The sequence below is a fragment of the Leptopilina heterotoma genome, unplaced genomic scaffold, assembly GCF_015476425.1.
Source record: "Leptopilina heterotoma isolate Lh14 unplaced genomic scaffold, ASM1547642v1 Lhet_22, whole genome shotgun sequence".
Taxonomy (NCBI): Eukaryota; Metazoa; Arthropoda; class Insecta; order Hymenoptera; family Figitidae; genus Leptopilina; species Leptopilina heterotoma.
The window spans coordinates 249,605-277,068 of NW_025110937.1; the positions used below are offsets into that span (position 1 = coordinate 249,605).

The window sequence follows — 27,464 nt, forward strand, 5'->3', positions numbered from 1 at the left end:
AAAAATATTTATTAAAAAATATTTAATACTACGTAATACATTATCGCTACTAAATTAACAACACTTATCTCGAACTTGTTTTCATACCCGTTTTTTGATGACTTATTTTTATTTATTAATTTTTCGTCATGATAGAATTTTATTGTTTTTCAATATTGAAAAGTATTTTCTTATCAGAAACAAAAAGTAGTTTTGTTTAGGCATCGTTAGAGTAATTTAATATGTTAGATTTCTTTTTCATTGAATTCTAATTTTTAATCTACAAACTAATAGGTACAATTTTGTATACATTTCGGAATTTTTCGTTGTTATTATTATTAAATTGGTATATTACATTTTAGTTAAAATTTTTTAATTTTAATTTTTTTTTTAAATTTTTAGTTAAACTTTAATTTTTAATGCAACAAGTTTTTGTTTCTATTTCGAAAAATATAGTTTATAATTAAGAAATTAAGGCCATATGGGAGCAAACGTCTTCCAAAAATTCATTCGTTTAGGATAAAAAGATTCGGCAATTGTTATCGCAAGTTTTGTGTTGTTATTAATATCTCCAAGTAAAAGATGAGTTTTTCTTTCAGTATCAAATGGTACCCATAGATCGGGAGGATTCATTTGTTTTGATGTTGGTTTTCTAAAAGAATTATTTGTCATTATTTGCAATTTTTACATTTGTAGGAAATATTTCCTATCACTATTTTCTTTAATATTGTTCCATAGTTTAGGCCAAACAATTTTATTCTTTATTTTCTTTAATCTTAGTACTTTATTTATTATTTTTTTTTGTTATTTTTACCCAGTTGTTGCAAACGAAGTCCATAGATCAACCATAACATCGATCATAAATTCATCGTTTTTCGTATAACTCTCTGTTTTTAGATTAAATTCTTCGGGTATTATCGGAAATAAATAATTAAGTTCGTCAGTGTGTGAAACTCCAAAATTATGATTATTACCAACAGTCAAATTGGTGAAACTGTAGGTTCCTCGATACCCAAAATTGTAAAAGTAATTTTTATTTTTCATCAAAGGCGTTACTGTCTTTAACATTGTTAATTGCGGATAGAAGAAGAATGCATCTGTTGAAAATTTCGTGACACTTTCTAAAAACTAAAAGGGGAAGAAGAAATAAATATTTGTTATAATGTTGCTACTTTTTTTTATTAATAATTACCACTTCAGTGCTTCCTGTCATGGCAGCTTTATTGAAGTAAAAAGCATTGATACCTTGAGAAAGATTTGAATTTTTATCGTCGTTAAGATAGAAATGGTTCACGAAAGAGAGAACAGGGTTGAAAATGTATCTCATGATGCTAGGCACGTATTTATGGATTCTCAAAACTGAAATAGAAATAAAAATAGAAAAATGAAATAGAAAGTTAGTTCTGAATTTTTTTTTCTAAATTGGAAAAATAGATGGTAAGAACCTTACAACTAGACACAATGAGTCCTTCATCGGCTGTAACTCCGCTAATGAAGGGCAAATCTTTCATTTGATTCATTAAATTCGCAGGATTGTCGTTTATAAAAGCTCCTTCAATATCTGGTTCATCGGTCGGCGTCCAAGAAATTATAGGAAACAAAGAACTTGTCGCCATTAATTGCCTGACACTTTTTCTTCTCATACAATTAAGAAATCTTTCGGAGAATATAAGGGGACAGAAAAGTACTGCAGCAATTCCTCTAACGTAGGATTTTAGTTCTTCTTTGCTTTGATAGGCCCAAGGACAAAGGAAACTACCACTCTGTATTATGTATTTTTGAAAAAGACCTAACCAAAACAAAAATTTTGTAAAAAATCATAAATATTCAAAAGAGTTCGTAGAATTTTTGGTGCTTTTCAAAAATTGAGTCAGATTTTCACTCCAATTGAGAAAAGCAATTTTTTCAGTGGTATCTTTATAAAAAAATATATTTACCATCACTCAGTGGGGAGATTGCATGGAAACTGACACTTGCTGCTCCTGCACTTTCTCCAAAAATAGTTACATTCATTGGATCACCACCGAATGATTTGATATTTTCTTGAATCCATTTTAAAGCTAAAACCTGATCTTTCAAGCCATAATTTCCTGGCGCTGCTTTGTCGCCAGTTGTGAAAAATCCAAATATTCCCACACGATAGTTAATCGTTACTAAAACGATATTTTTGTCCAAAAGAAAATTCGCTCGAAAAGTATTACTACTGCCCATTATAAATGCCCCGCCGTGAATGTAGACCATCACTGGCAGTGATAATAATTGTTTGTCACTATTTTCCTAGAATCATTGTAAAACTGTAGACTTTTAATAGTTTATCAAAAAACTTTCAAGTTTTTGATAAAAACAGTGTTTGATAAAAATGAAAAGTTATTTGATAAAAATGAAAAGCTATTTTATAACAATGAAAAGTTACTTGACAAAAATGAAAAGTTACTTGATAAAAATGAAAAGTTATTTGATAAAAAATGAAAAGTTATTTGATTTTAAATAATTTACCAATGTTTCATTGAAATTTAATATCGGTGTGTAGATATTTAGAAATAAACAATCTTCATCGCCTGCAATTTTCATACCACTGATTTGTGGACAACGATTTCCGAATTTATTTGCTTGACGAATTCCAGTCCAATTTTTCGCCGGCAGAGGACTTTCGAATCTCGAAATTTTAGAAAATAGATTTTTTTTTAAATATTATTTTTGTTTAAAATTTTTCTAACATCTGTGGTAAATACCTCAAAATTCCAATTGGAGGTTCTGCGTATGGTATGCCCAAAAATGCTGAATATGTTCTTCCATTTCTCGATTGTTCCCAAGTTCCATTTAACGTGCCCTGGGAAATTGTTAGAATTGGTTCCATTTTTACGTAGAATCCACTTAAATGATATAGGAAAATTAGAATTATTTTGTTCCTCATTTTTTATTTATTCTCTTTATTCACTTATTTTCTTTCTTTCTTTATTTTCTTCCTTTATTTATTTTATTAATTTTTAATTACTTTCTTCCTCTATTTATTTACTTTATTTTATTTGTTTTTGTTAAATAAAAATTAAAATTGAAACAAAAATTTTAAAGTAAATGTAAATTGACAAATGTCTTTTTGAAACACAGCCTTTTAATACTCGAGATGTTAATTAATAGATTGCAAGTTATAATAGCAGAATCGCTTCATTATTCTTTGCCTCTTTATTCTTTATGTTTCTCATCAACAAGAAATTAGCTAATTGCTAACATCTGTAACCTTAAACTTAAAAATGTAAATTACGTATTATTTTCATGAAAAAAAAAAAAATTATCGATTTTTCCTGACGAAAGTTTTTGATTGAGAGGAAAAATTTTTTTTGGTATTGTTTTTGTATTGTTGAAAACAAATTCTGTACTATTGAAGAAATATTTTATTGGTGTAAAATTTATAAATTTAAAGAGGGGCATTATTTCGCCAAAAATTCATTCTTTGGGTGTAGTAATTATTTGAGAGTGTCACAGACGGATCTTTATTGTTTCGAATATTGCCAATTTGAAGGTGAACTGGATTTTGATTTGTGTACGGACTCCATAAATTCGAATTTGTCAAAACGCTCGACACTGGCCTCCTAAAATTATACAAATGTGTTGAATTAATTACAAAATAAAATATTTATTTACACGATAATTGCACAGGCCGAAAAAAATTTTGATGAATCTTAGAACCAAGAAGTGGATAATATTTTTTCCAAAGGTTTTTGATGTCGTGAATCTAAATCTGACTTTCAGAATTTAGTAAAGTCTGGTTTTTGTTCTGAGATTCGTCTAAATTTTGTACCATAATTAGTTGTAGCTTATTTATTTGCACCATGATTAGTTGTACCATAATTATTTGCATCAGAATTAGTTGTACGGTTATTATTTGTACCATAGATAATAATTTTTACTATTATTAATAATGTTTACCCGTTTGTGGCAAATGATGTCCACATGTCGATCAACATCCTACTGATAACATCATCATCTCTATTAAAATCCAAATGTGACGTTCTAATAGTTCCAAATGTCAATGGAAACAAATAGATAAGTTCATCAGCATGGGAAACTCCGAGATTTTGTTGGTCTCCTTCAATCATTGTTGCACTAAGTGACCCTCTATAACCCAAGTTATAAAAGTAATTCGAATTTCTCATCGATGGTGTTACTTTCTCTAAAGTTCGCAATTGAGGATGAAGGAAAAATCCATCAGTGATAAATCGTGTTGCACTGTCTAGGAACTAAAATTTTTTATCAAAATTAGCATCGGTTGTATGTTCAAATATTCAGACATGTTGATGTCTGCAAATACCAAAATTTTGATAATTGTATGTTGATGCAATTATTAAAATTTTGGTATTTGCTTTGAATGGCACTATAAATATAGCTGCTAAAAAATTTAAATTTTGAATTAAAACTAAATTAAAATTTCGCAAATTGAAAAGTTTAGAAATTTACATCTCTTTTTCTCGACAATATTATCGATCCATTGAAGTAGTATCTTGTCACTTCGGCAGTAAAACGTCTGCTATCGGAAACTTCAAGATAGCGTCTACTGTAGGTATTGATCATCGAATTCGTATTTAACTTAAACCATTGATAGAGTAATTCATTTGCATAAAATTCTGAAAATAAAATTTACAACCCAAGTAGAAAACTCTACATAGTATCTGCAAACTTTCCTGCAAACTTTCGGATTCCTGCTTTTTTAGAAAGTCTTCAGTAAGTCTAGTGATTTAAAAGTATTCAAATATTCTGGAATAACAGTATTTTTATACTTTTTGAAGCACCAAACATTCTACAAACAAGAGTTCGCTGAAGTCCGCAAAAAGTTTGCAGATATTCTGTGAATTTTTCTACTTGAAAATCAAAGGTGATTATAGTAACATAGCACAGTTTATAGTATAGCACAGATTATAGTAATATAGCACAGTTTTCTTAAAAGTATCAAATTGGTACTAAAGTGAATCAAATTGATGCTAAAAATTTGGTTCAATTTTTGATTTGATCCGCATTTCTGGTATTTGTTGCAATTTGATACTTTTCAGTTAATAGTGAGTGTATTACCTCGAGTTATTAAAAGTCCCTCGTCAGATACAGTTCCACTCATGAATGGTAAATCCTTCATTCCATTATTCATCAGTAATCTTTTCGGTGTATCTTTTAGAAAAGCATCGTCATTTTCCGGTTCATCAGTCGGCGTCCAATTTAGTAGATTAGCACGTTCAATAGAACCAAAGGCAAAATTTGAATTCACCAAACTTGCTGCCGATTTTGTTCTCAGACATTCAATGAGATTTTTTGAATTTCTTGACAGACAGGCAACACCCACTGATACTTGTCGTAAATATGTGGCAATTGTTTCTCTTCTTTGAAATGCCCAGGGACAAAGTGGGGCACCACTTTGTATAATATAGGCGCTAAATAAACCTTTAGAGGACCCAGAAAAAAACTGCTGTAAATATTATCTTGTTTGCATAAATATTAGTTTTTGTGTGCTATTCTACTCTACCTTCACTTGCCGGAGAGAGGGCGTGAAAACTGACACTTGCACCTCCTGCACTTTGACCGAAAATTGTCACTTTTTTTGGATCACCACCAAATGCTCTGATATTTTGTTGAACCCATTTTAAAGCGAGGACTTGATCCTTCATTCCGTAGTTTCCTGTTGCGACTAAATCGCCAGTTGTGGTGAAACCCAACATTCCAAGACGGTAATTTATCGTTACTAGAATGACGTTTTTATCTAGGAAAAATTGAGCTCCATACATGTTGCCAGTGCCTGATGTAAATCCACCACCATGTATCCAGAACATTACGGGTAATAATGTATCATCCTAAATGCAATAATTTCTTTTTTAAAAATAGTTTTTATGGATAAAATTCTGAACTGTTCATTATAGTGATAAATCTTTTTTTGCTTGTTTCTTTGCTATAGAAATTCTTAATTAAATATTTGTTTTAAAAACAAAATTGCAAATGCTTACAGTTGCAAATTGCTTACAGTTATAGAATTAAATTCGAGTTTTGGTGTATAAACATTTAAAAATAGACAATCTTCGTTTCCCATCATGGCTCTGCCTGCGTCCCTTTGCGGGCATATGTTTCCAAAAGTTTTCGCTGATTTTACACCCACCCATCCTTCAGTAGGTTCAGGATTACTAAATCTGTAAAAAATATAATTGTGTACCCACGATTAAAAATTCTATTTTTCATTTAGAATTTCAGAAAAGATTCAGATATAATCTGAGCTTTTTGAAGCTCAGCGATAAAGTAAAAAGTTTTGAATTCTAGAAATAGAAACATTGAATAAAATTTAGTATATAAAATAAAAAATTCTTTACCTGAGATTTCCCACCGGTGCTTTCGCGTACTGTATGCCAAGAAATGCAGAATATCTCCTCCCATTTTTCGATAATTCCGTTGTTCCATCTAAAATACCCTGCGTAATTCTCACTAATGGATCGGCATTTATTTTCAAAATACACAATAAATATAGAAAAGCAATAGAATAAAAAATATTCATCATTATATTGATAAAATTTTGAACAAACTAAAAAGAAAAGAAAAATGTTTTCAATATTTAACTGAAGCAAATTTTTTCTTCATATCTCTCTTGGGTTTATATATCGTGTTTGTCAAACAGTCATACATGTATTTTCCTTATTCGTTATATTTTTTTTACAAAACTTCCTTTTAGCTAGAAAAAAAATGTCTATTTCCGTGCTGCATATATATTTTTCTTTTCTGATAATAAATATTTCATCAAATTCAAATAATACATAAATCTCGAAACAAAGAATTGTATTTTTTGGTAGAGAGAGCGGGGGGGGGGAGAGAAACAGTTGGAAGGAAAAAAAGAAAATCATTGTTGTCTTTGGCAATATTGAATCATCATCATTCGTTAAATATTGTTTAATTTTTTCTTAAACTGATTTTGACGAATTCATAAGGAAAGAGTTTTTTTGGTGAATAAAAATTGATTTATAAACATATTTTTAAAATATCTTTATTGTATTTAATAGATACATTTTTTCGGAATGTTCTTTTTTGATTTTTAAAGTTTAAAATTTCACTTTTAGGGGATTTTCAAGTTCTTCAATTTACTCCAATTATTAAAGTACTTGAAAAAGTACAAGTTCTTTTTAAGTATTTTAATAATTGGAGTTTTACTACTTTGACTACTTTTAAAGCGGAGCATTATTTCGCCAAAAATTCATTCTTTGGGTGTAGTAATTATTTGAGAGTGTCACAGATGGGTCTTTATTGTTTCGAATATTGCCAATTTGAATGTGAACAGGATTTTGAATTGTGTACGGACTCCATAAATTCGAATTTGTCAAAACGCTCGACACTGGGACCCTAAAATTATAAAAAATCTGTAGCATAATTATCTGTACCACAATTACTTGTAGCATAATTGTCTGTACCATAATTATCTGTACAATAATTATTTGTACCATAATTAATCATTTTTACCTGTTTGTGGCGAACGATGTCCACAAGTCGATCATTAATTTGCTAACATAGTCGTCATTTGTGGTAAAATTCAAATGAGTTATTCTGAAGTTATTTATAGTAACGGGAAAAAGGTACAAGGCATCATCACCGTGATCTACTCCTATATTTGCCTGATTTCCATCCATCATTGTTATGCTCATAGATCCTCTATATGCAAAGTTATAGAAATAATTAGGATTTCTATTTACTGGTGTTACTTTTTCAATCATTCGGACTTGAGGATGTAGGAACAATCCATCACCAATAAATCTTGTTAGACTGTCTAAATACTAGAAAAATCCAATGAAAATTTCGTTAGAATTTCAAAAATGATGTCATACATTCGAAAATGATCAAACAGCACCGAAAAGTTTCGAAAAGTTGAAATTAACTTGAATGCATACTTTGGAATCATTTGTTACGAAGCTTATGATACTTGAAGATGAAGCTAAAATTAGTAGTTATCCTTTTTTTCCAAAAGTTGTAGTCAAGTTGATTTCGAATTTTAGAAAAACTTTCGGTGCTGTGTGGTCAGTAGCAATACAAGTAACAATATTAGTAATAAATAGTAAACAGTAGTAATAATAATTAGTGTTAAAGATTAAATAAAATCATTTACATCTGCTTTCGTTGATGTGAGAATTGATCCGTTAAAATAGAACCTAGTAACTTCGTTTCTAAACCTCCTGGAACTTTCAGTTTCATAATATCGTCTGTTCATGTAGTCAATCAAATGATTCGTGTTCAATTTAAATAAATTGTAGAGTAAATCGTTTGAGTACAGAGCTAAAAATGAGAACGGTTGATAATTGACTTAAAAAATTAAAATAGATAAAAATGTTAATAATCTTGTCAGCAGAGAAACATTTATTTTCCCTCTGATTAAATTAAAAGTTAATCAATGATTAACTTTTAATCGGTATTGATCAAACTGGCCCTAATTTTTTTTTATTTAAATTAAAATAAAGTGCCAACCTTGAGTAATTAGAAGACCCTCGTCAGCTACAGCTCCACTCATAAATGGCAAATCTTTCGTTGCATTATTGTTCATCAAATTTTTCGGAGTGTCAGTCAAAAATGCATCATCATTATCCATTTCATCGGTAGGCAACCAATTTAGTGGATTAGGACCAGAATCTATGTTCACCAAACTTGCTACTGATTTTCTTCGCAGACATGCGACTAAATTTCTTGTATTTCTTGAAATGCAGAGCACTTTTGGAGACACTCGTCTCAAATAAGAAAGTGATTTTTCCCTTGTTTGGAATCCCAGCGGAGTTAGTGCTACACCACTGTGAATTATGTAGGCACTAAATAGACCTTTTTCATAAAAAAATAAAAATGTTAGGGTCATTTCTTTTCATACCGTTTCTCTGCAGATATTAAATTGAAACAAAAAGCGTATCAAAAATGTTGCAATGATACGTTTTTTGTCTCAACTTGATATCCTTAGAAAAATAATGATCATAAAATAATATTTTTTAAGGAATTGTAGCTATTTTTCTAATGTTTAATTTGTCTTCTTCTAATATAATAAGATAAATAAAGATGCATTTTTCTATACCTGTACTTGCGGGAGAGAAGGCGTGAAGGTTGACACTAACACCACCAGCACTTTGACCGAAAATAGTTACTTTGGTTGGATCACCACCAAATGATTTGATATTTTCTTGAACCCATTTCAAAGCTAGGACTTGATCTTTTAATCCAAAATTTCCTGGTGCTACTAAATCGCCAGTTGTGAGAAAACCCAACATTCCTAGACGGTAATTTATTGTTACTAGGATGACGTTTTTGTCCAAGAAATATTGTGCACCGTAGATGTTGCTGCTGCCCAATATAAATCCTCCACCGTGAATGAAAAACATTACTGGCAACAGTGCGTTAGTGTCGCTCTGAAACCATTGAATTATTAGTTTTATTCTTTGGAGAACTAATGAAAAGGTTTTCTACAATTAAGAAAAGTTTGGAATTATTATTTTTTCTTCAATTTCTCAGATAGTAGGTAATCTTGCAGAAAAACCGATTCACAGACAATTTTGTTAAATTCCTAGTAGTTACTAGTTATATTAGTAGTTAGGGAATGAGTTAAGTTGTCAAGTTTACATGTTAAAAATATCAAATTTCTAAAATCATAAAAAAACTACTCAAATATTTTTCTTAGCCCATACTTGTACAGAGATAAAAGTTAGGCAAAGTTTCAAGCTTCATTTTGGTACCAACCGGAAGTTGATATCTTGCACACAAGAAAAGTTGTGGCTATTTGAATCAAAACAAGTTTACATGTTGAAAATATCATATTTCGAAAATCATGAAAAACCTTGTCAAATATTTATCCAAGCTTATAGTCGCAATGAGATGAAAGTTAGGGAAAAAGTCAAGCTTCATTTTGGTACCAACCGAAAGTTGATATCTTGCACACAAGAAAAGTTATGGCCATTTGAATCAAAACAAGTTTACATGTTGATAATATCAAATTTCGAAAATCATAAAAATCGTTCTTAAATATTTATCCTAGCTTATGGTCGTAATGAGAAGAAAGTTAGGGAAAGAGTCAAGCTTCATTTTGGTACCAACTGAAGCTTAATATCTTGCACACACGAAAAGTTGTGGCCATTTGAATCAAAACAAGTTTACATGTTGAAAATATCATATTTCGAAAATCATAAAAAACATTGTCAAATATTTATCCCAGCTTATAGTCGCAATGAGATGAAAGTTAGGCAAAGTTTCAAGCTTCATTTTGGTACCAACCGGAAGTTGATATCTTGCACACAAGAAAAGTTGTGGCTATTTGAATCAAAACAAGTTTACATGTTGAAAATATCAAATTTCGAAAATCATAAAAATCGTTCTTAAATATTTATCCTAGCTTATGGTCGTAATGAGAAGAAAGTTAGGGAAAGAGTCAAGCTTCATTTTGGTACCAACCGGAAGTTGATATCTTGCACACAAGAAAAGTTATGGCCATTTGAATCAAAACAAGTTTACATGTTGAAAATATCAAATTTCAAAATCATAAAAAACCTTGTCAAATATTTATCCCAGCTTATAGTCGTAATGAGATGAAAGTTAGAGAAAGAGTCAAGCTTCATTTTGGTACCAACCGGAAGTTGATATCTTGCACACAAGAAAAGTTATGGCCATTTGAATCAAAACAAGTTTACATGTTGAAAATATCAAATTTCAAAATCATAAAAAACCTTGTCAAATATTTATCCCAGCTTATAGTCGTAATGAGATGAAAGTTAGGGAAAGAGTCAAGCTTCATTTTGGTACCAACCGGAACTCGATATCTTGCACACAAGAAAAGTTATGGCCATTTCTTTTTTTAACTTCTATCTCGTTACAAGTATAGACTAGGATAAAAATTGGAGAACGATTTTTAGTCTAACATTGAAGGAACAGAAAGCTCGCAGAACTTGCTCCGTAAGCTATCTGCAAGACTATGTGCTGTCTGGTTTAGAACAGAGATTTATTTTATCTTATTGTATATTTGATGTAAAATAATTGAATAATTATTACTTACGGGTAGCGAATTGAATTCCAGTTTAGGTGTAAAAACGTTCAAAAATAAGCAATCTTCGTCACCAACAACAGATCTTCTGCCATCTTTTTGAGGGCAAATATTACCGAAAGTTTTAGCAGGTCGAATTCCTATCCAAGCTTCAGAAGCTTCAGGATTTTGAAACCTAGAATAGTTTTCGTTTTTAGCTCTTAACTATTTTTCATTTTTCAATTTCACTTTAATATAAACTAAGATTGTTTCTAAAAATTGATGGAATTTGTTTTTTTAGCAATTTTTTAATTGCTAATTAAAATAACAACACAGTTTTCTTGAAGGTATTAATTTGATATAAGTCTTAAAAATTAAAATAGAATTTTTTGAAATTATTTATTTAAAAAAAAAAATTCAGATTTCAGTTTGTATTTTCAATATCTAGTATTTTTCTAAAATTTGACAAAAGAATTAAATTACTTAACAAGAATTGCTATAAATAATTAAATTCCTTCATGAATAATAAAATTCCTTTTTTAGTTTAAAAGTTACTATTTGATGCTTTTTTAAAATTAATTATCGAGTGCGAAATCTGATCTCACGGAAAGAAGAGTTTACCGAGAACATCGATGATTTTCTCTAAAAAAACAAACTTCTTAATTGAAACAACTAAGAATTTCGCTAATATAGTAAAACTTGTATTTGTTACAAGTAATTTTTTTTCGTGCTTTAAAAAAATATCTTTAAATAATCATACACTATACCTGAGGTTTCCCACTGGTGCTTTCGCGTACCGAATTCCAAGAAAAGCAGAATATTTTCTCCCATTTTTTGATATTTCTGTAGTGCCATCTAAAATGCCCTTAGATATTTTCACTAATGGTTCGGCATTTATTTTAAAAACAAAATACAGGAATAATAAATAAAAAATACTATTCATTATCACTGTATTCAAAAGTTTAATTTCTAAAAAACCATTTTTTATTCATTATCTTTCGGCTTATATACCATGAGTTTTCATATTTTTCTTTTTAATACTATCTGACAAAAATCCCTTTTAATTAGAAATGTTTTCCTCTCTAATCGGTCATTGCATACGCATAAAAGTTATTTTTCGTTGATAAATATGTCATCAAATATACGAAACCTTAAAAGACTGGAATAAAAAAAATGTAAAACGGAAAAAAATTAGAGTTATCTTTGTCAATATTGAACTGTAATCAGTCTTTAAATTTTCTCATCCTTTATCATTTAGATTTTGACAAATGACAAGGAAACAGATTTTTTTGCGACAAAATATTATTTTTTTTTCCTAAAAATAAAGCTGTCAGAAAAAAACGAAAAAAGCAGAAAAACAGAATTTACTCAAAATTAAAAAAAAATTCGAGAGTTTAAAATTTTCAAAGGGAATAAATCTCAATATTTTGTACTTTTTTGGGAAAACGGCGATAACTTTTTTGAATTTTGTTATACAAAAATGTGTCTAAAGGGAAAGTTGTTTGTTTTAGCCTAAAATAATAGGAAAAAAACAGAAAAGCAGATTTTACACGAAATTCAGAAAGATACCAAAGTTTGAAATTTTCAATGGGAATAAATCTCAGTTTTTTGAACTTTTTTGGGGAAATGGCGATAAGTTTTTTAAATTTTGTTTTACAAAAAAGTGTTTTAAGAAAAAGTTGTTCATTTTTATACAAAAAGTAAGGAAAAAAGCAGAAAAACATATATTATTAAGAATTGACAAACATTATATTAACAGTAATCATATATTAATTTTATTTTCCAATAATTTTTTTTATTTAATATGTATTGAATTACTTGCATTTTGTTATAGCCTGTTGTGAGTCTGACGTTGGTTTTCTTGTGTTTCATTGCCAACACAAAATTTTTAAAAATTGACTGGTCGCTGATGACCGACTGGGTGCCAGCTTCATATTTTTTTCTTTGTCATTTTTGAAAAGATATTTTTTCTTCTTCTGAAGATTATTTTTCCTTTTTCTGGAATATTTTTCTTTTTCGTTCCAAAGATATTTTCCCTTATTTTTAAAAAATAATTTGCCTTCTTTCAAAAAATATTTTTCCTTTTTTTGAAGATATTTCCCTTTTTTTTTGAAAAAAATTTTTTTTTTCTGAAAGATATTTTTTCCTTTATTTTGAATGGGATTTACCTTTTTTTGTTTGTTTTTTTCTTTTGTTACGTAATTATTTATCATTATTGGGAATTTCCGCTTTCGTTTTAATAAAATTTTCCTTTTGTCTGTTAATATAATTGAAAATAAGGAAACGTTTTTTTTATTTTTATCAATTTTAGAATTACAATAATATTTTTTCGTCAGAATAAGTTATTGATTAGTGGTTATTGATGATACTTTATGTAAATTATTGGATTTTTAATGAAAATTGAAATTTTTTGATTACCGGGTATTGAAATTATTTTTTGGAAATTCTGTTTTGACAACAGTCGTTCATCTCTCGTATGGTTAGAACCATGGGAATCGATTTTTCAAATAGTGAGCAGCATGCGCACAAAAATGTTCGTTCTGCGACTGCTCCTGAAAAAGGATGAATGTTCTGTCCTTTCACAATTAGGAAAATAAAGCGACAGCTAACAGCAATGATGTAAAGTTGTGTATTTTCTGTAAACATTTATTTTAAATATTAAAAAAAGAAAAATGACTCCAGGATTTGGGCACGATCCACTTCCTTCGTATAATTTCACAACATTGGGTATGTAGTGGAGAGAGTAATAAATATTAATTTTATTCCTTGTCTAGAAAATTGTTTATTTTTTTTCTAGTAAATTACATTATTTTCTAATTTGAGTAAATAAAATGAGTAAATAAAAGTAAATAAATAAATCGATTAATTAGTTAAAATATTTCTCAAGTTTAAAAAAGTAAATGAGTTATTTAAAAATATTTTCTAAACGTTTGGGTAATTTAAACATATTTTCTAAATACTTCTCAAGGACTCTCTAATTTGGAATTAGTAAAAAATAACTAAATTTTAGTAAAACCTGTCTAATTTTTTTCTTTAGCAATCAGTAAAAAATAAATCATTATTATAAGAAATTAACTAATTATTAGAAGAAAACAACTTAATAATCAGTAGAAAAAAATAGTTATTTGTAGAAAATAACTAATTACTGGTAAATAGAACTAATTCATATAACTAATTTTTTGTAAATAAATACGAAAATTGTCAAATTTGATTAATTGAATTAATCACTACAAAAATTCTAGTTATTTTTAACTTTTAACTGACTCAAATTTAGAGAGTATATAAAGAATTTTGAAATGTTCCACGTTCCAAATAATCGTGATTATAAATAATTTACAGGAAATACAGCCTTATGTCTTTGGCAGCAACCGCAACATTTTCTATTTCAATTAGCAAATCTATGTTTCGTTCTATCATATTCGGCACCATCTTCTAAGAAGGGCATACTGTTTATGCACTCGATTCTTATAATTGGTACGCATTTCAAGTATTGAATGTCAATTAGTGGAATAATTGTTTTTTTCAAATACTTTTTTTAAAATATTTTTTTAAAATATTATTTTTAAAATATTTTTTTTTCCAAATTTTTTTTCCCAAAGTGTTTGATTATTATATTTTTCTATAGGTTTCATGCTACTATCTGGATGGGCATGGCATGTCATTTGTGCTCCGGATATTTTTTCCTGGAACTTTAGTTTTCTTGTTTTGAATATTTGTCAACTTGTTTACATTGTTTATCAAATGCGACCAGTGAGATTTGATCCTGAACTTGAGGAAGTTTATCACACTCTTTTTTATCCTTTCAAGGTAAAATGTGTGAAATTATTTTCTTTGTAAAATAACACGGAAAAGAAATTTTATTTGATGGAAAAGAAAAATTATTTTATTGTATTAGCGATATTTTTGGTTGTTTCAGTTAATACTTTTGCTATTCTAGAAAAATTTATTTCTGTCAAAAGTTAAGATTAAAATCGAATCAAAACTCAATTAAAAAATTGCACCCCTTGTTTTAATTTAAATATAAATTCTGGTTGGTTTTAGGAAGAATTTGTAGTTTTTTTATTTCTCTTGTTTTGATTTTGTTTGATTGTTTTTTTGTTGCTTGTTTTTGTTTGTTTTCGTTTCTCTCGATTTGAGAATATTTTCAGTGTTTAGACTAAATTTTCTTGTTTCGTTTCCTTTTTCTTTTTGCATATTATTGTGCAGTTTCTACGCAGGGAGGAATTACAATAATTTAAAATAAATTTTAGGTGACTCGTTTGCAATTCAAAAGATTGGTCTCTTCGGAATTTGCAACATTAATGTCTCTCCATGCAGGCGAAGCGTATGCTATGCAAAATTTAACAAAAACAGACAGACTTGGTCTTTTATTAAGTGGAAAAATTAACGTTCTCAGTGAATCGAATTTTTTGCATCCAATTTTACCCTGTGAATTTCTCGATTCGCCGGAATTTGAAAGTTCTCGCGCGTCTGTCGATGATAAATTTAAGGTAAAGACAATAAATTTTTTTATATTTAGAATTTTTTATTTTTATTAATTCAATTGATTTATAAATAAAAATTTATTAATTGACATTAAGTATTAATTTAATTATTCTGATTTGCAATAAAAAAATGTTATTATACGAATTGTTAGGTGTCTATTGTGGCAGCAAGTTCGTGTAGATATTTATATTGGCAAAGAACGGCTTTGGAATATTTACTTGTTAAGGAAACTTATTTGGCAACAATATTGACAACATTAATTGCTAGAGATATTGCCACAAAATTGTATGCTATGAATAACAAGGTAAATTATTGCAGGAATTTTACTTTTTTTTCATCTAATCTGTTAGTTTGAAACTTTGATGTAATTTAATTTAAAAAAGAGCAAATTTTCATTTCATCAAATAATATTTTTCGCAAAAATTCAATTATTTATAAAAGTTAAAAATTTTAATAAAATTCCAGGCAAGAAAACAATTATTTTCGCATAAAATAATAAAATGGTTCTTAAGAATTCAAATACCTACTTTTAAGAATTATAATAAAATTATTCACAAGAATTCAATTATTTTCCACAAATAATACATTTTTTCACGAGAATTCAATTATTTAAAAAGAATTTAATAAAATTCTTCGCATAAATTCAATTATTTTCATAAATAATAAAATTCCTCTCCAAAATTCAATTATTTTTTGAAAAATTCATAAATTCTTGAATTTTTTCTTTATAATTCTTCACAATTATTCAATTATTTTCACAAATAATAAAATTTTTCACGAGTATTCAATTATTATAATTTTTTGCCTAAAATTTAGGGAAAAAAGCAGAAAAGCAGATTTTACTCGAAATTGACAAAAATACTAAAGTTTGAAATTTTCAAAGGGAATAAATCTCAATTTTTAGTACTTTTTTGGAAAAATGTTGATAACTTTTTGGATTTTTGTTGTACAGAAAAGTGTCTAAAGGAAAAGTTGTTTGTTTTGACCCAAAATTTAAGGAGAAATTCAGAAAAACAGATTTTATTGAAAATTGACAAAAGTACTAAAGTTTGAAGTGTTTAAAGTAAATAAATCTCTATTTTGTTACAATTTTTTTTATTCGTTAAAATTAATTTTCGATAGCTAGTTTTTTTTACTACTTTTTTTATTATTAAAGCTACCTACTTTTTAATACTGTTTTAAAATTATTAATTATTTTAAATTATTGAGTGTGAAGCTTGATTGGTTCGTAATTCAGATCTTGATTTTTAGATAATCACTGACAAAGGTTCACACTTAGATATTCGATTGCCAACAATTAGCGCTGGTTTAGGTATTTCAGGTGAATACAGAAGTCCAAAAACTTCGAGACAAGCTCTAATTCGTCGAAGGGAATCACAATTAGCATCCAATAATGGTACAGAATTTTTTTATTCTCTTCCACAATTTTTTTTTTTTTTTTCTAGAAATTTCTAACTTAGAAGATTTTTCTTTAAAAAGTTCATTACTGCGAATAAAATAAAAAAAATATTTGCTGGGAAAAAATAGTCTTAGAAAGTTAGAATAATTTCTTTTTCTAAAATTTCCAGCTGGTGCAAAGCCAAAAGAAAGATCAATTAATAATACGTCGAAATTAGGTGCTCCAAATATGGAACCTCTGCCAGAATTACCCTCGTTTGATGATTTGGCTTCGAGTGGCGTTGAAAGTTGGTTAGATTCCTCGAGTAAATATCACAGCTGCGAAATTGTCGATGAAGATTGAATTTTGAATTTTCGAAAGAAAAAATTGTTACAATGTTACCAAAAAAAAAAGAAAAAGAAAAATGCAAAGTTGAAAAAATTAAGAGGTGATTTAGTCAGGAATTTGTTGATAATTGTCGACCAAAAGTTGCTGGAGGATATTTTAATAAAAATGATAAAATTGAGAAGAGAAAAGAAAAATGTTGGGGACTGAAATTATTGCGAAAATAATAAGCTTTTTACAATGTGTAGTTTCAATAAAGAAATATGAAAAATCATTGCAATTTTATTCAATCGTTTTTTGTATTCTTTTCATTTTCGTATTTTCTTTTTGGTATTTTCATTTTCCTATTTTTTCCTTTTGGTATTTTTATTTTACTATTTTTCCCTTTTGGTATTTTTATTTTACTATTTTTCCTTTTTGGTATTTTTATTTTACTATTAGTTAATATTAGTTTATTCTGTAGGGAAATATTAATTTTTCAATATTGAAATTCATTTCACCGCTGTGTGTGAAATTTATTAAGAAAAATTTCAAGAGTTGAGAAATTTGTTCAAACGATTAAACAGTGATGAAAATCCATTAAATTTACAGAAGCCATTTTCACTCTTAAGAGTTTGCACATTAAGTTAATGTTTCGTGGGAGTGCCAATTACATTATTTCCATTTAAAAAAATAACATTTCTTAGTAGTGCGAACACTGTTATTAAAATTGAATAAAACACGCAATCATTTAAAAAAGAAACTCCTTTATTTCGAGTATAATTATGTCTAATGTAATATGTTTCAATGAAAATATTGTAGGTACTTTCCATAAGGAAATTAAAAATTAAAATTATAATTAAATTACAGTTAAAAATTGAAAAATTGATTTTAACACACAAAATTTTTTAACAAATAGAGAAAATTTTGCTTGTAACCAAAAGCTTCTGTATTAAAATATTTGCTAGCAAATATTTTAATACAGAAACTTTTGCTTACAGGCAAATTTTGAAGATAAAAAAGCTTTGCTAGCAAATATTTTCAGACAAGAAAATTTGCTTAAAAATATTTTAAGAAAAAATATTTTAAGACCAACAATTTTGCTTTGCTAGTAAATATTTTGAGACAAAAAATTAGTTAAAAAATATTTTAAGTCACTTGCAAAGAAAATATTGTTGACAAATATTGTTTGACAGAAAAATTTGTTAAAAAATATTTGAAGAGAGGAAAATTTGTTTAAAAATATTTTAAGACAAAAAATTCTGCGCTTACAAATAATAAAAGTTGAAAACTTTTCTCTTCTAAGTTTCATTCTTCCGCATAGGTAAATAATTTTTGATTAATTGTAAACACAAAAAGTTCATATAAAAACTGACAAAAACAAAGTTTTTAATGAAACTTGATTGTCCTCATAAAAAAGGGGAGAAAAAGAAAGAATATCAAACTTAAGCAACTTGTTGTATTTAAAAATAACAATCTTAGAAAGTGAAGTAGGTTACAATGTCTATAAAAAAAATGCGAGTTATAAAATTACACGCCACGATAACAGTTAATTTGCCGTAGAAATATTTTCTCAATATCTTGTGTGAATTTTATATTCCAATAAAAATTGGTTTTTAATAATTCCGGTTTCGTTTTCCACCTTCATTATTATTATCATTATTTCTCTACTTGTTCGTTATATCCTTGAAAAAAAAATTTGTCATAAAAGCTCTTTATTTTTTTTCACCTCATCCGTTTTTGTTGACTTGGTCATAATTCTTGTTAATATCGACTCTTTTGTTTATAGTCGTTTGTTTTATCCTCAATTGTTCGTTTAATAATTTTTCTTTTTATTCTAAATTAGTTTTTTTTATTCCCCTTTTTCCTCGTAATAGGAGGCAATGAATTAAGAATCCAGGAGAGATAAATATCCGGTGCAACCTTTATATAGAATTGTTTACCTCTGCCGTTTACTTGAGATGAACTTTTAAACGAGAACGATAAAATTTTGGTCACGCAAAGAAACATTAGAAGCTTTTAAATAACGGAATTTCTTAATTTTACATTAAGTTGTTTCACTTAGTCGAAAGTGGAGGAAACTTTTCCCTTTTTTCTATTTTTGGTAATAGAAATTTTTTTTTTTTTTCTATTTTTGGTAATAAAAAAAAATTTTTTTCAAAGGATTTTTTGGTATTAAAAAAAATTTCTTAATAGATTTTTTCTCCCTCGTTAAATTTTTTTCCTTTGTTTTTGGTAAAAGAAAAAAAAAGTTTTTGAAAGGTATTTTTTTTATTGTTTTAGATTTGATGGGGGTAATATTTTTGTTGGCGGGAAACTTAATGTTTACATGGTATTCATTGGGTTGAATTTTATGCAACATAATTTATATGTGTCTTTATTATTGTCCACGGACCATTTATATACTGCACGGAATGATGCATAAATGTGTCACAAGATAACTACAGAGGACTGACACATATATATGCGACTATCAAACCCTTGAGGGTTAATACTGTCCATTTCCATAACTGTATTAGTAACTTAACCTGATTCATTCAAAATGTCATAACTTAATGGAAATTACTATTAAATTAATAGCCCGGCGAATTTATATATATGTATATAATTCTCGAAATTAATTTCTGTGTAATACAAATTAAATGTTTCGGGATTTATATAATACATAATACACATATTATAGATAATATATTTTAGTTGTTATTAATAAACTTTTTTTACTAAAGAAACTAAAAAAAAAAAATAAATAAAAAACAAAATTTAAAAAAAAGTAAAAAACAAAACTTAAAGAAAACTGCTCTCTAAATTTGAATTAGTATTTTAAATTAGCAAATTTTACGAATGAACTAGTAAAAAATTAGGTACTATTTGGTAATAATAAAATTGTAATAAAATTCAGCGTAAACATTTAATTATTTTCAAAAATTTGAAGAAATTTTTAGCCCAAGAATTCATTTATTTTCATAAATTATGAAATTCTTGACTGAAATTCAATTATTTTCAATAAAATTTTACAAAAGTATTCAATTATTTAATAAAAGTTTTAATAAAATTCTTCTGGAAAAATTCAATTATTTTCAAAAATTAGAAGAAAATATTTGCCCAAGAATTTAATTATTTTCCTAAGTAATGACAGATTTGCCCAAGAATTCAATTATTTTAATAACTTCAATTTTTTAAAAATGTTTTCTTAATAATTTTTTTAAAATTCTTGGAAAGAATTCAATTATTTATCAAATTTTTCACAAAATTGTTAATAAATATTCAATTTTAAGCAATAATTTATTAAATATTCAATCAATTCTTTATTGTTTGCAATAAAATTATTCTTAAAAATTTTATTAAAATTCATCAAAAGAATTCAATTATTTAAAAATTTTTGTCAAAATTCTTTGAGAATTTAATTTTAAGAAGCATTTAATTATTTGATAAATTATTTATTTTTACATCTAAGATTTAAATAATTGAATTCTCGTGGAATTTTCTAATAAAAATTTATTTAAAATGAATTTCAGTTAAAATTTTAGTTAATAATTGAATATTAAATGCATTATAGCTTGAATTTGTAGAAATAATTGAATTTTTGAAAAGGTTTTAAATTAAAATTTTGAAAAATCTGAATTTTTCATACTTTTTAACTAAGTAATTTGTAGAATTATTTTTTTAAGAAAGTTTAATTGAGGATTTTTTTAAAAATTATATGAAGTTTTTATTTTCTAATCTATTTAATTGAAGAATGTCTGAATAATAGAAATTTCGTAAAATTGAATTGCAAACAAAACGGGTTTAAAAATTGTCAAAGATCTTTTTTAAAAATTGTTTAAAAATAATTGATTTGAAGAAGAATTTTAGTTTTAAATTCTAGAAAATAATAATTGAATTGAAATGATGAAAATAAGTTTGTAGAACTTACAGTAACAATTGTTACTGTAATAATTATTAATGAATTAATTAATTGTTAAAATTTGTTTCAATGTTATGTTTATATTTTATAATTATTATAGTTTATTTTTTTGTATTGCTCATTAATGATCCATGTGATTGAGGGCTGAGACTTAAATGAATTCATTTATAATAAATAAACAAATAAATAAATAATAGTTTTTACTAAAAGTTATTTCAATAAATATTTTTCTGAATAATTCTTAGTCTGAATAAATATTAGTTTCAATAAATAGTAGTCACGATAAATGTTTGTTTTAATAGATATAGTAGCCCCAAATAAATAGTATTTTGAAGTATTAAATAGTTTTTTGAATTAATAAATAGTATTTTGAAGTATTAAATAGTTTTTGGAAGTATTGAATAGTATTTTGAAGTATTGAATAGTATTTTGAAGTATTGAATAGTATTTTGAAGTATTAAATAGTATTTTGAAGTATTAAATAGTTTTTGGAAGTATTAAATAGTTTTTGGAAGTATTAAATAGTATTTTGAAGTATTGAATAGTATTTTGAAGTATTAAATAGTTTTTGGAAGTATTAAATAGTATTTTGAAGTATTGAATAGTATTTTGAAGTATTAAATAGTATTTTGAAGTATTAAATAGTATTTTGAAGTATTAAATAGTTTTTGGAAGTATTAAATAGTATTTTGAAGTATTGAATAGTATTGAATAGTATTTTGAAGTATTGAATAGTATTTTGAAGTATTGAATAGTATTGAATAGTATTTTGAAGTATTGAATAGTATTTTGAAGTATTAAATAGTATTTTGAAGTATTAAATAGTTTTTGGAAGTATTAAATAGTTTTTGGAAGTATTAAATAGTATTTTGAAGTATTTAATAGTATTTTGAAGTATTAAATAGTTTTTAGAAGTATTAAATAGTATTTTGAAGTATTGAATAGTATTGAATAGTATTTTGAAGTATTGAATAGTATTTTGAAGTATTGAATAGTATTTTGAAGTATTAAATAGTTTTTGGAAGTATTAAATAGTATTTTGAAGTATTAAATAGTATTTTAAAGTATTAAATAGTATTTTCAATAAACAGCACTCCCAGAAAAAAATAGTTGCAATAAATAGCAGTCCCTGCAAATAGTTGTAAATTTGATAGTAATACATAGTAAATAGTTGTAAATTTGATATTTCTCTCAACCAATAGTACTCCAATTTGTCATCAACAATATAAACAAGTTGCAATCAACAGTGAGTAAAGAGAGAGAGAGAGATCGACCTTGAAAATTGCCTAACCTGCATAACCTGCATCGAGTTGAAAACTGGAAAATTTCCTAGAAAAATCCCGAGCAAAAATTCTCAAACAATCTGTTTATTTATCTCGAAAAAAAGAAGAAAATAACCTAAATATCATTCCCTTGATTATATATATTTTTGAACCCTTACCATTCTCAATAAATTTTATCGCGTACATTCCTTGTTTGTGTCAAGAATTCCCTCATGTACTGATGAAATAGTAGTATAAAGGGTCGCGCTATTCAAGTGAAAGGGGATGCTAAAATCGTGTGCTGCCACCTGCTCGGAGGGCGTGGCGCTAACTCCACTGAGCTTAGTCGAACGAAAGCTTCGGACCGGGAAGCTTCAGCTACAAAGCACTGCTTCTACAGAGTTTGAATAGGTCTCGCGTGACTATTTCTCTCATCCCCCCACCAAAACCCTCTCTTACACTCCCCCCCCCCTCTCTCACTCTCTCTCTCTGCAAAAACACACAATCACACTTTCAAATGATATCTTAGTTTTATCACAAAACAAAAATTTGGTGAATTTTCAAGTATTTTCAAGAATTTTCAAGAATTCTTAAGTCAGCAGATTTCTAGAGAAAAAATGATACATACCCAGAGGGTAAACAATAAGATATTGACATGAATGGACCACCACATCAAATTTTATCCAGTGCCTTATTCCCAAGAGTCTGACTAAAAATGATTTCTCCTCTGTCAAGTCAGTTTCTGTGCGGTTTTTTGGAAAAACAATTTTTCCACTGGTGATTTACATGTTTTATAAAGGTCACTCGCAAGGAAAAGGATAATTAGAAAAATAAATTTTTTTCCTAACCATGGCGCTCATTGTTGAATGTAAACAGAGATTTGTCTGTGGGATGAAAGCGAGAAGCTTTCATCGAGAAACATTTGAAATTGTTGGCAATTAGAGAGAATTTTGACTGAAGATGTGAGAAAAACGTGTAATGAAATGATCGTCTCTCTCTCTCTCTGTGATGACAGTGTAGATTAATGATTCTCTAATGGGATTTGAAGATTTTTGTTTTTTGGAGTGATCTCTCGTGTTATATATTTGGTGTTTTTTTGAAGAGAATAATAGTTGTTTTAATATAGAACGATGGAGATTATGATGTTTCTAAAGGGGTTCGAGAGGTTTGTCACGTGACACGTAGTAGGTGTAGCAACATCTGATGGTGGGGGGGATGCAGTACGATGTCTATTAAAAGTGGTCTGAGAGTTTGCAGGTGAGAGAACGTGTCTTGACGGTCTTGACGTTCTGTTTTAAACAGGAGTTCATTTTTTAAATAATTACAGGCTTTTTTTTGGTCATCTAGTATTAAATCCACTATTTACTATTTTTTATAACGATTTGATACTATTTGGATACTTGTTTTTTTTAGATTTGTGACACTAAAAAGCTGCGTTTTTAAAAAAAATTGTCATTCTCTATAGATTTGAATTAGTAAAAATGTTTATTAATTTAAATTAGTGACTGAATTTTTGCTTTTGAATTAGTAAATTTTACTATAATAAATTAGTCGCTGTTATTATTTAATAGTAAATTTTATTAATAAATTAGTAGAATTTATTATTTATTGGTAAAATTTACTAATTCAAATGCAAAAAGTCAGGCACTATTTCAAATTAGTAAATATTTTTACCAAATTAAATTTAGAGAGTTATTTTAAATCCCTAAATAGTAGAAATAAAAAAATTATTCTCAAAAATTTTAATAAAATTCTTAGAAACAATTCCAAAAATCTTAATAGAATTTTAAGAAACAATTCAAAAAATTATAATAAAAATTCTTTTCAAATAATTGAACTATTTTGAACAATTTAAAGAAAAGTTTTGCTCAAGAATTCAATTATTTTCATAAATAATAATGAAATTCTTGGCTAAAATTCAATTATTTTCAAAAAAAATTAAATTCTTGACTGAAATTCAATTTTTTTCATAAATATTGAAATTTTTGTCTGAAATTCAATTATTTTTAATAAAATTTCACAAAAGAATTCAATTATTTAATAAAAGTTTTAATAAAATTCTTTTGAAACAATTCAATTATTTTAAAAAATTTTTTGCCCAAGAATTTAATTATTTTCATAAATAATGGAACTCTTGGCTGAAATTCAATTATTTTCAATTACATTTTACAAAAGAATTCAACTATTTAATAAAAATTTTAATAAAATTCGTTTGAAACAATTAAATTATTTTCTAAAATTTGAGGAGAATTTTTTCCCAAAAATTCAATTATTTTCATAAATAATGAAATTCTTGGATGATAGTCAATTACTTTTAATAAAATTTCACAAAAGAATTGAATTATTTTCATAAATAATACAATGTTTACAGAAATTCAATTATTTAAATTGTAATTTTCATGAAGTTTTTTGAACGAAATCAATTATTTAAAACACTTTTTATGCAAGTCTCCAAAGAATGTCAATTATTTTTAATGTCTGATAAAATTGATTTCGTTAAATTTGTTTATAAGAATTCATATATTTATAATAAAAAAGTAATTAAATTTCTTAAAAAAAATTTTAATAAAATTCTTTTCAACATTTGATTTATTTAAGGAAGGATATCTTCTCAGAATTTCACTTATTTTTAATACAATTTTAAATAAATTTCTTGAAAAATGCAATAATTCTTAAGAATTTTATTAAAATTCTTCGAAAGAATTCAATTATTTATCAAATTTTTCATAAAATTGTTTATAAATATTCAATTTTAAGAAATAATCAATTAAATATTCAATAAATTATTATTTATTATTTTTAATTAAATAATTGAATTCTTGTAGCACCTTCTAATCAGAATTAATTTATAAACGAATTTTATTTAAAATTTTTAATAATAAATTAATATTAGAAAAGTTATATTATGAATTTTTAGAAAGTATACATTTTTAAACGATTTTTTTTTATTGTAGTTTTTGAAACTTTTAATTGTTGTAAAACTAACATTATTCGTTGCAACAATTCAATTATTTAAAATATATATTCAATTCGAGAGATTTCAATTATTTTTAATAGATACAAAATCCAATTATTCTTAAAAAGGTTATTAAAATTCTTCAATTATTTATCAAATGTTTGATAACATTATTTATAAAAATTTAATTTTCAGAAATAATCAATTATTCAATCAATTATTTATCTTTTATATGTAAATAATTAAATTCTCATAGAACATTCTAACCAGAATTTAAATTAATAATAAAATAATAATTAAATTAATAATAATTAATTAATTATTGTAATTGGGCTAAAATCTTAATAAACTCTATGTTAATAAATTTTAATTTACTCCAATTGAAATAAAGTTTACACTAACTGAACCTTACACCAAGTTAAATAAATTTTTCTAAAATTGTATTTATTGCTTCTTTGCAGGGCTTTTAAATTTTATAGATTTTTTTTATTGTTTCTTAGAATCGATTCATTTCCTCGAAAAAGAACTCATTTAGGAAAGATAAAAAAATTTCAATTTAATTGTGGTTTTAAAAACTGGTATGTATAATCGGTAGAAGCGTGAAAAACATTTGACTGTTGCTGGTTGTATAGCGAAAACGTTAAAGTGCAATTTCACCTTAAGGAACGTTATTCAAAACTCAATTCAAAGTTTTATTTTAATTGAATTTAATTAAACTTGCAAGAAGTTTGGAAATTCCGCAGTTTGGAACTTATCTTTTTTTTTTAAATAAATAACAATTTTGAAGGAGAAATTAAAGTATATCTATTTACATTATGTAGATGTAGAAAAAAAATAAACATTGAAATATATAGAAACGTTAAAATCAACTAGTCTTTAAAACACAGTATATTTGAACAAAATTACTAAAGCGATATTCAAAAGATAAATTTTTCTTCAATATTGGCTTTCTATTAAAGGCTGCGCGCAATTTCGATCCTTCTCTATATTTCAACATCAGTGACAAGTAGGAAATTTAATTTCAAGCGTGTCAGTATAAAATCTCTTCTCTCTTTTTTTTATATTTTCTTGTCAAGCATAATATATTGGTAGTAAAGTTTTTTTTGTTTTTATTACATTTTTTTTCTACTATTTAATTAAATATACCTACTGTTAAAAAAGGAAGTAAAAATTTAACTCCCAACGGGATTTTATAAAAGTCACAGGCCTCGGATATTATGACTTTTTTTTTATTTTTTTCGACTATTTTAAAAAAATGGGATTTTTTTGACTTATTTTTCAAAAATTGCGACCAAGAAATTATCAATGTCAGAAGGTTTTAATTTTAAATTTTTCTAATTTTATTTCCCATGGAAAAACAAATAATAATTATTTATTTATTTAACAAAATTATTTAAGTTTTGAAAAATTAAATTTAGAAATCATTGAAAAGAGTTAAAAGTTTTTTTTCAGTAAGAAAATTAATATTTGTAACAAATGTAAAAAAAATTGAGTGCTATTTTTTTAAAGACTTTCTTACACCATTGAATAAAAGTAATGAAGATAAAAAAAATATAATTTTTATTAGCATTTTTTTTTTAAACCGTATAGAGAAGAAAAAAAAGAGAAAACGTTTGCACTTTATTTTTTATTTCACGAAAGTTAAAAAAGCAGAATTGCACGAAAAGTTTAAATGAACTCAATTGTGGGAATAAATTATCCTCTTTTATTTCAACATTTGAACCTCGGGTACGATTACTTTTATCTTTTAACGAGCTGTAGTTTAAAACTGACAAATTTCGAATTACTTCATATAGTGTAAACCATTGTTTTTTTGCAACCAAAAACTACGTACTTTTTGTCCCAAAAAAAAAGTCGTGAATTATAATTATATACAATTCTATTTGAACATGGTATTCTAGCATGAAAAACAAAGTAACTTTCTCTCCTCTCTAATTATCTAAATTCTAATTCTGAACTTTGGTGATGAATTCTAATCAACAGAGAGGAAGAAATAGTATCTCTATTATTTTTATGTCTGCGGTCAGATATATATACTTATTCGTAGTGTGGTAAATTTAGTGGTATTATTTCAGAGTTAGGTGATAGTTGTTTTAATAGTAGTTAAAAATATTTTCAAAACTAATCCCGCAATTATATTTGTCTCAATTCATTATCTTAATGAATTAATGTTTCATTTGTGG

The 27,464-nt window shown here is 26.4% G+C and overlaps 4 protein-coding genes across 7 annotated transcripts in view; 2 read left to right on the plus strand and 2 right to left on the minus strand.

Moving 5' to 3' along the window:
- Nucleotides 1-27,464, plus strand: part of LOC122501985 (blood vessel epicardial substance-like) — a 187,111-nt gene that overhangs the window by 40,309 nt on the left and 119,338 nt on the right. The window contains exon 1 of one of the 4 annotated variants that reach the window (XM_043611807.1): nucleotides 22,795-23,582. The exons of the other annotated variants lie outside the window; for them this stretch is intronic. The gene's annotated coding sequence lies outside the window, so the exon portion shown is untranslated. Of the gene's footprint in view, nucleotides 1-22,794; nucleotides 23,583-27,464 lie in introns of those variants that run through there. 4 annotated transcript variants of the gene reach the window in all.
- On the minus strand, nucleotides 72-6,555 carry LOC122502066. Its single transcript, XM_043611933.1, has 14 exons — nucleotides 6,321-6,555; nucleotides 5,981-6,143; nucleotides 5,489-5,813; nucleotides 5,044-5,406; nucleotides 4,435-4,601; nucleotides 3,907-4,217; nucleotides 3,399-3,569; nucleotides 2,712-2,888; nucleotides 2,476-2,635; nucleotides 1,917-2,256; nucleotides 1,430-1,768; nucleotides 1,172-1,338; nucleotides 794-1,107; nucleotides 72-631 (listed from the first exon to the last, which is right to left on the minus strand). The coding sequence occupies exons 1-14, from the start codon at nucleotides 6,503-6,505 to the stop codon at nucleotides 451-453; spliced, it is 3,363 nt and encodes a 1,120-aa protein (XP_043467868.1). The 5' UTR covers nucleotides 6,506-6,555; the 3' UTR covers nucleotides 72-450.
- LOC122501983 (esterase FE4-like) lies at nucleotides 6,970-11,930 on the minus strand. The gene is made up of 7 exons (XM_043611804.1): nucleotides 11,740-11,930; nucleotides 11,006-11,168; nucleotides 9,041-9,371; nucleotides 8,452-8,796; nucleotides 8,096-8,262; nucleotides 7,456-7,766; nucleotides 6,970-7,338 (listed from the first exon to the last, which is right to left on the minus strand). The coding sequence occupies exons 1-7, from the start codon at nucleotides 11,913-11,915 to the stop codon at nucleotides 7,164-7,166; spliced, it is 1,668 nt and encodes a 555-aa protein (XP_043467739.1). The 5' UTR covers nucleotides 11,916-11,930; the 3' UTR covers nucleotides 6,970-7,163.
- Nucleotides 13,521-17,409, plus strand: LOC122501988 (popeye domain-containing protein 3). Its single transcript, XM_043611812.1, has 7 exons — nucleotides 13,521-13,699; nucleotides 14,312-14,446; nucleotides 14,598-14,779; nucleotides 15,223-15,462; nucleotides 15,609-15,761; nucleotides 16,709-16,853; nucleotides 17,026-17,409. Exons 1-7 carry the CDS (start codon nucleotides 13,645-13,647, stop codon nucleotides 17,196-17,198), a joined length of 1,083 nt encoding a protein of 360 aa, XP_043467747.1. The 5' UTR covers nucleotides 13,521-13,644; the 3' UTR covers nucleotides 17,199-17,409.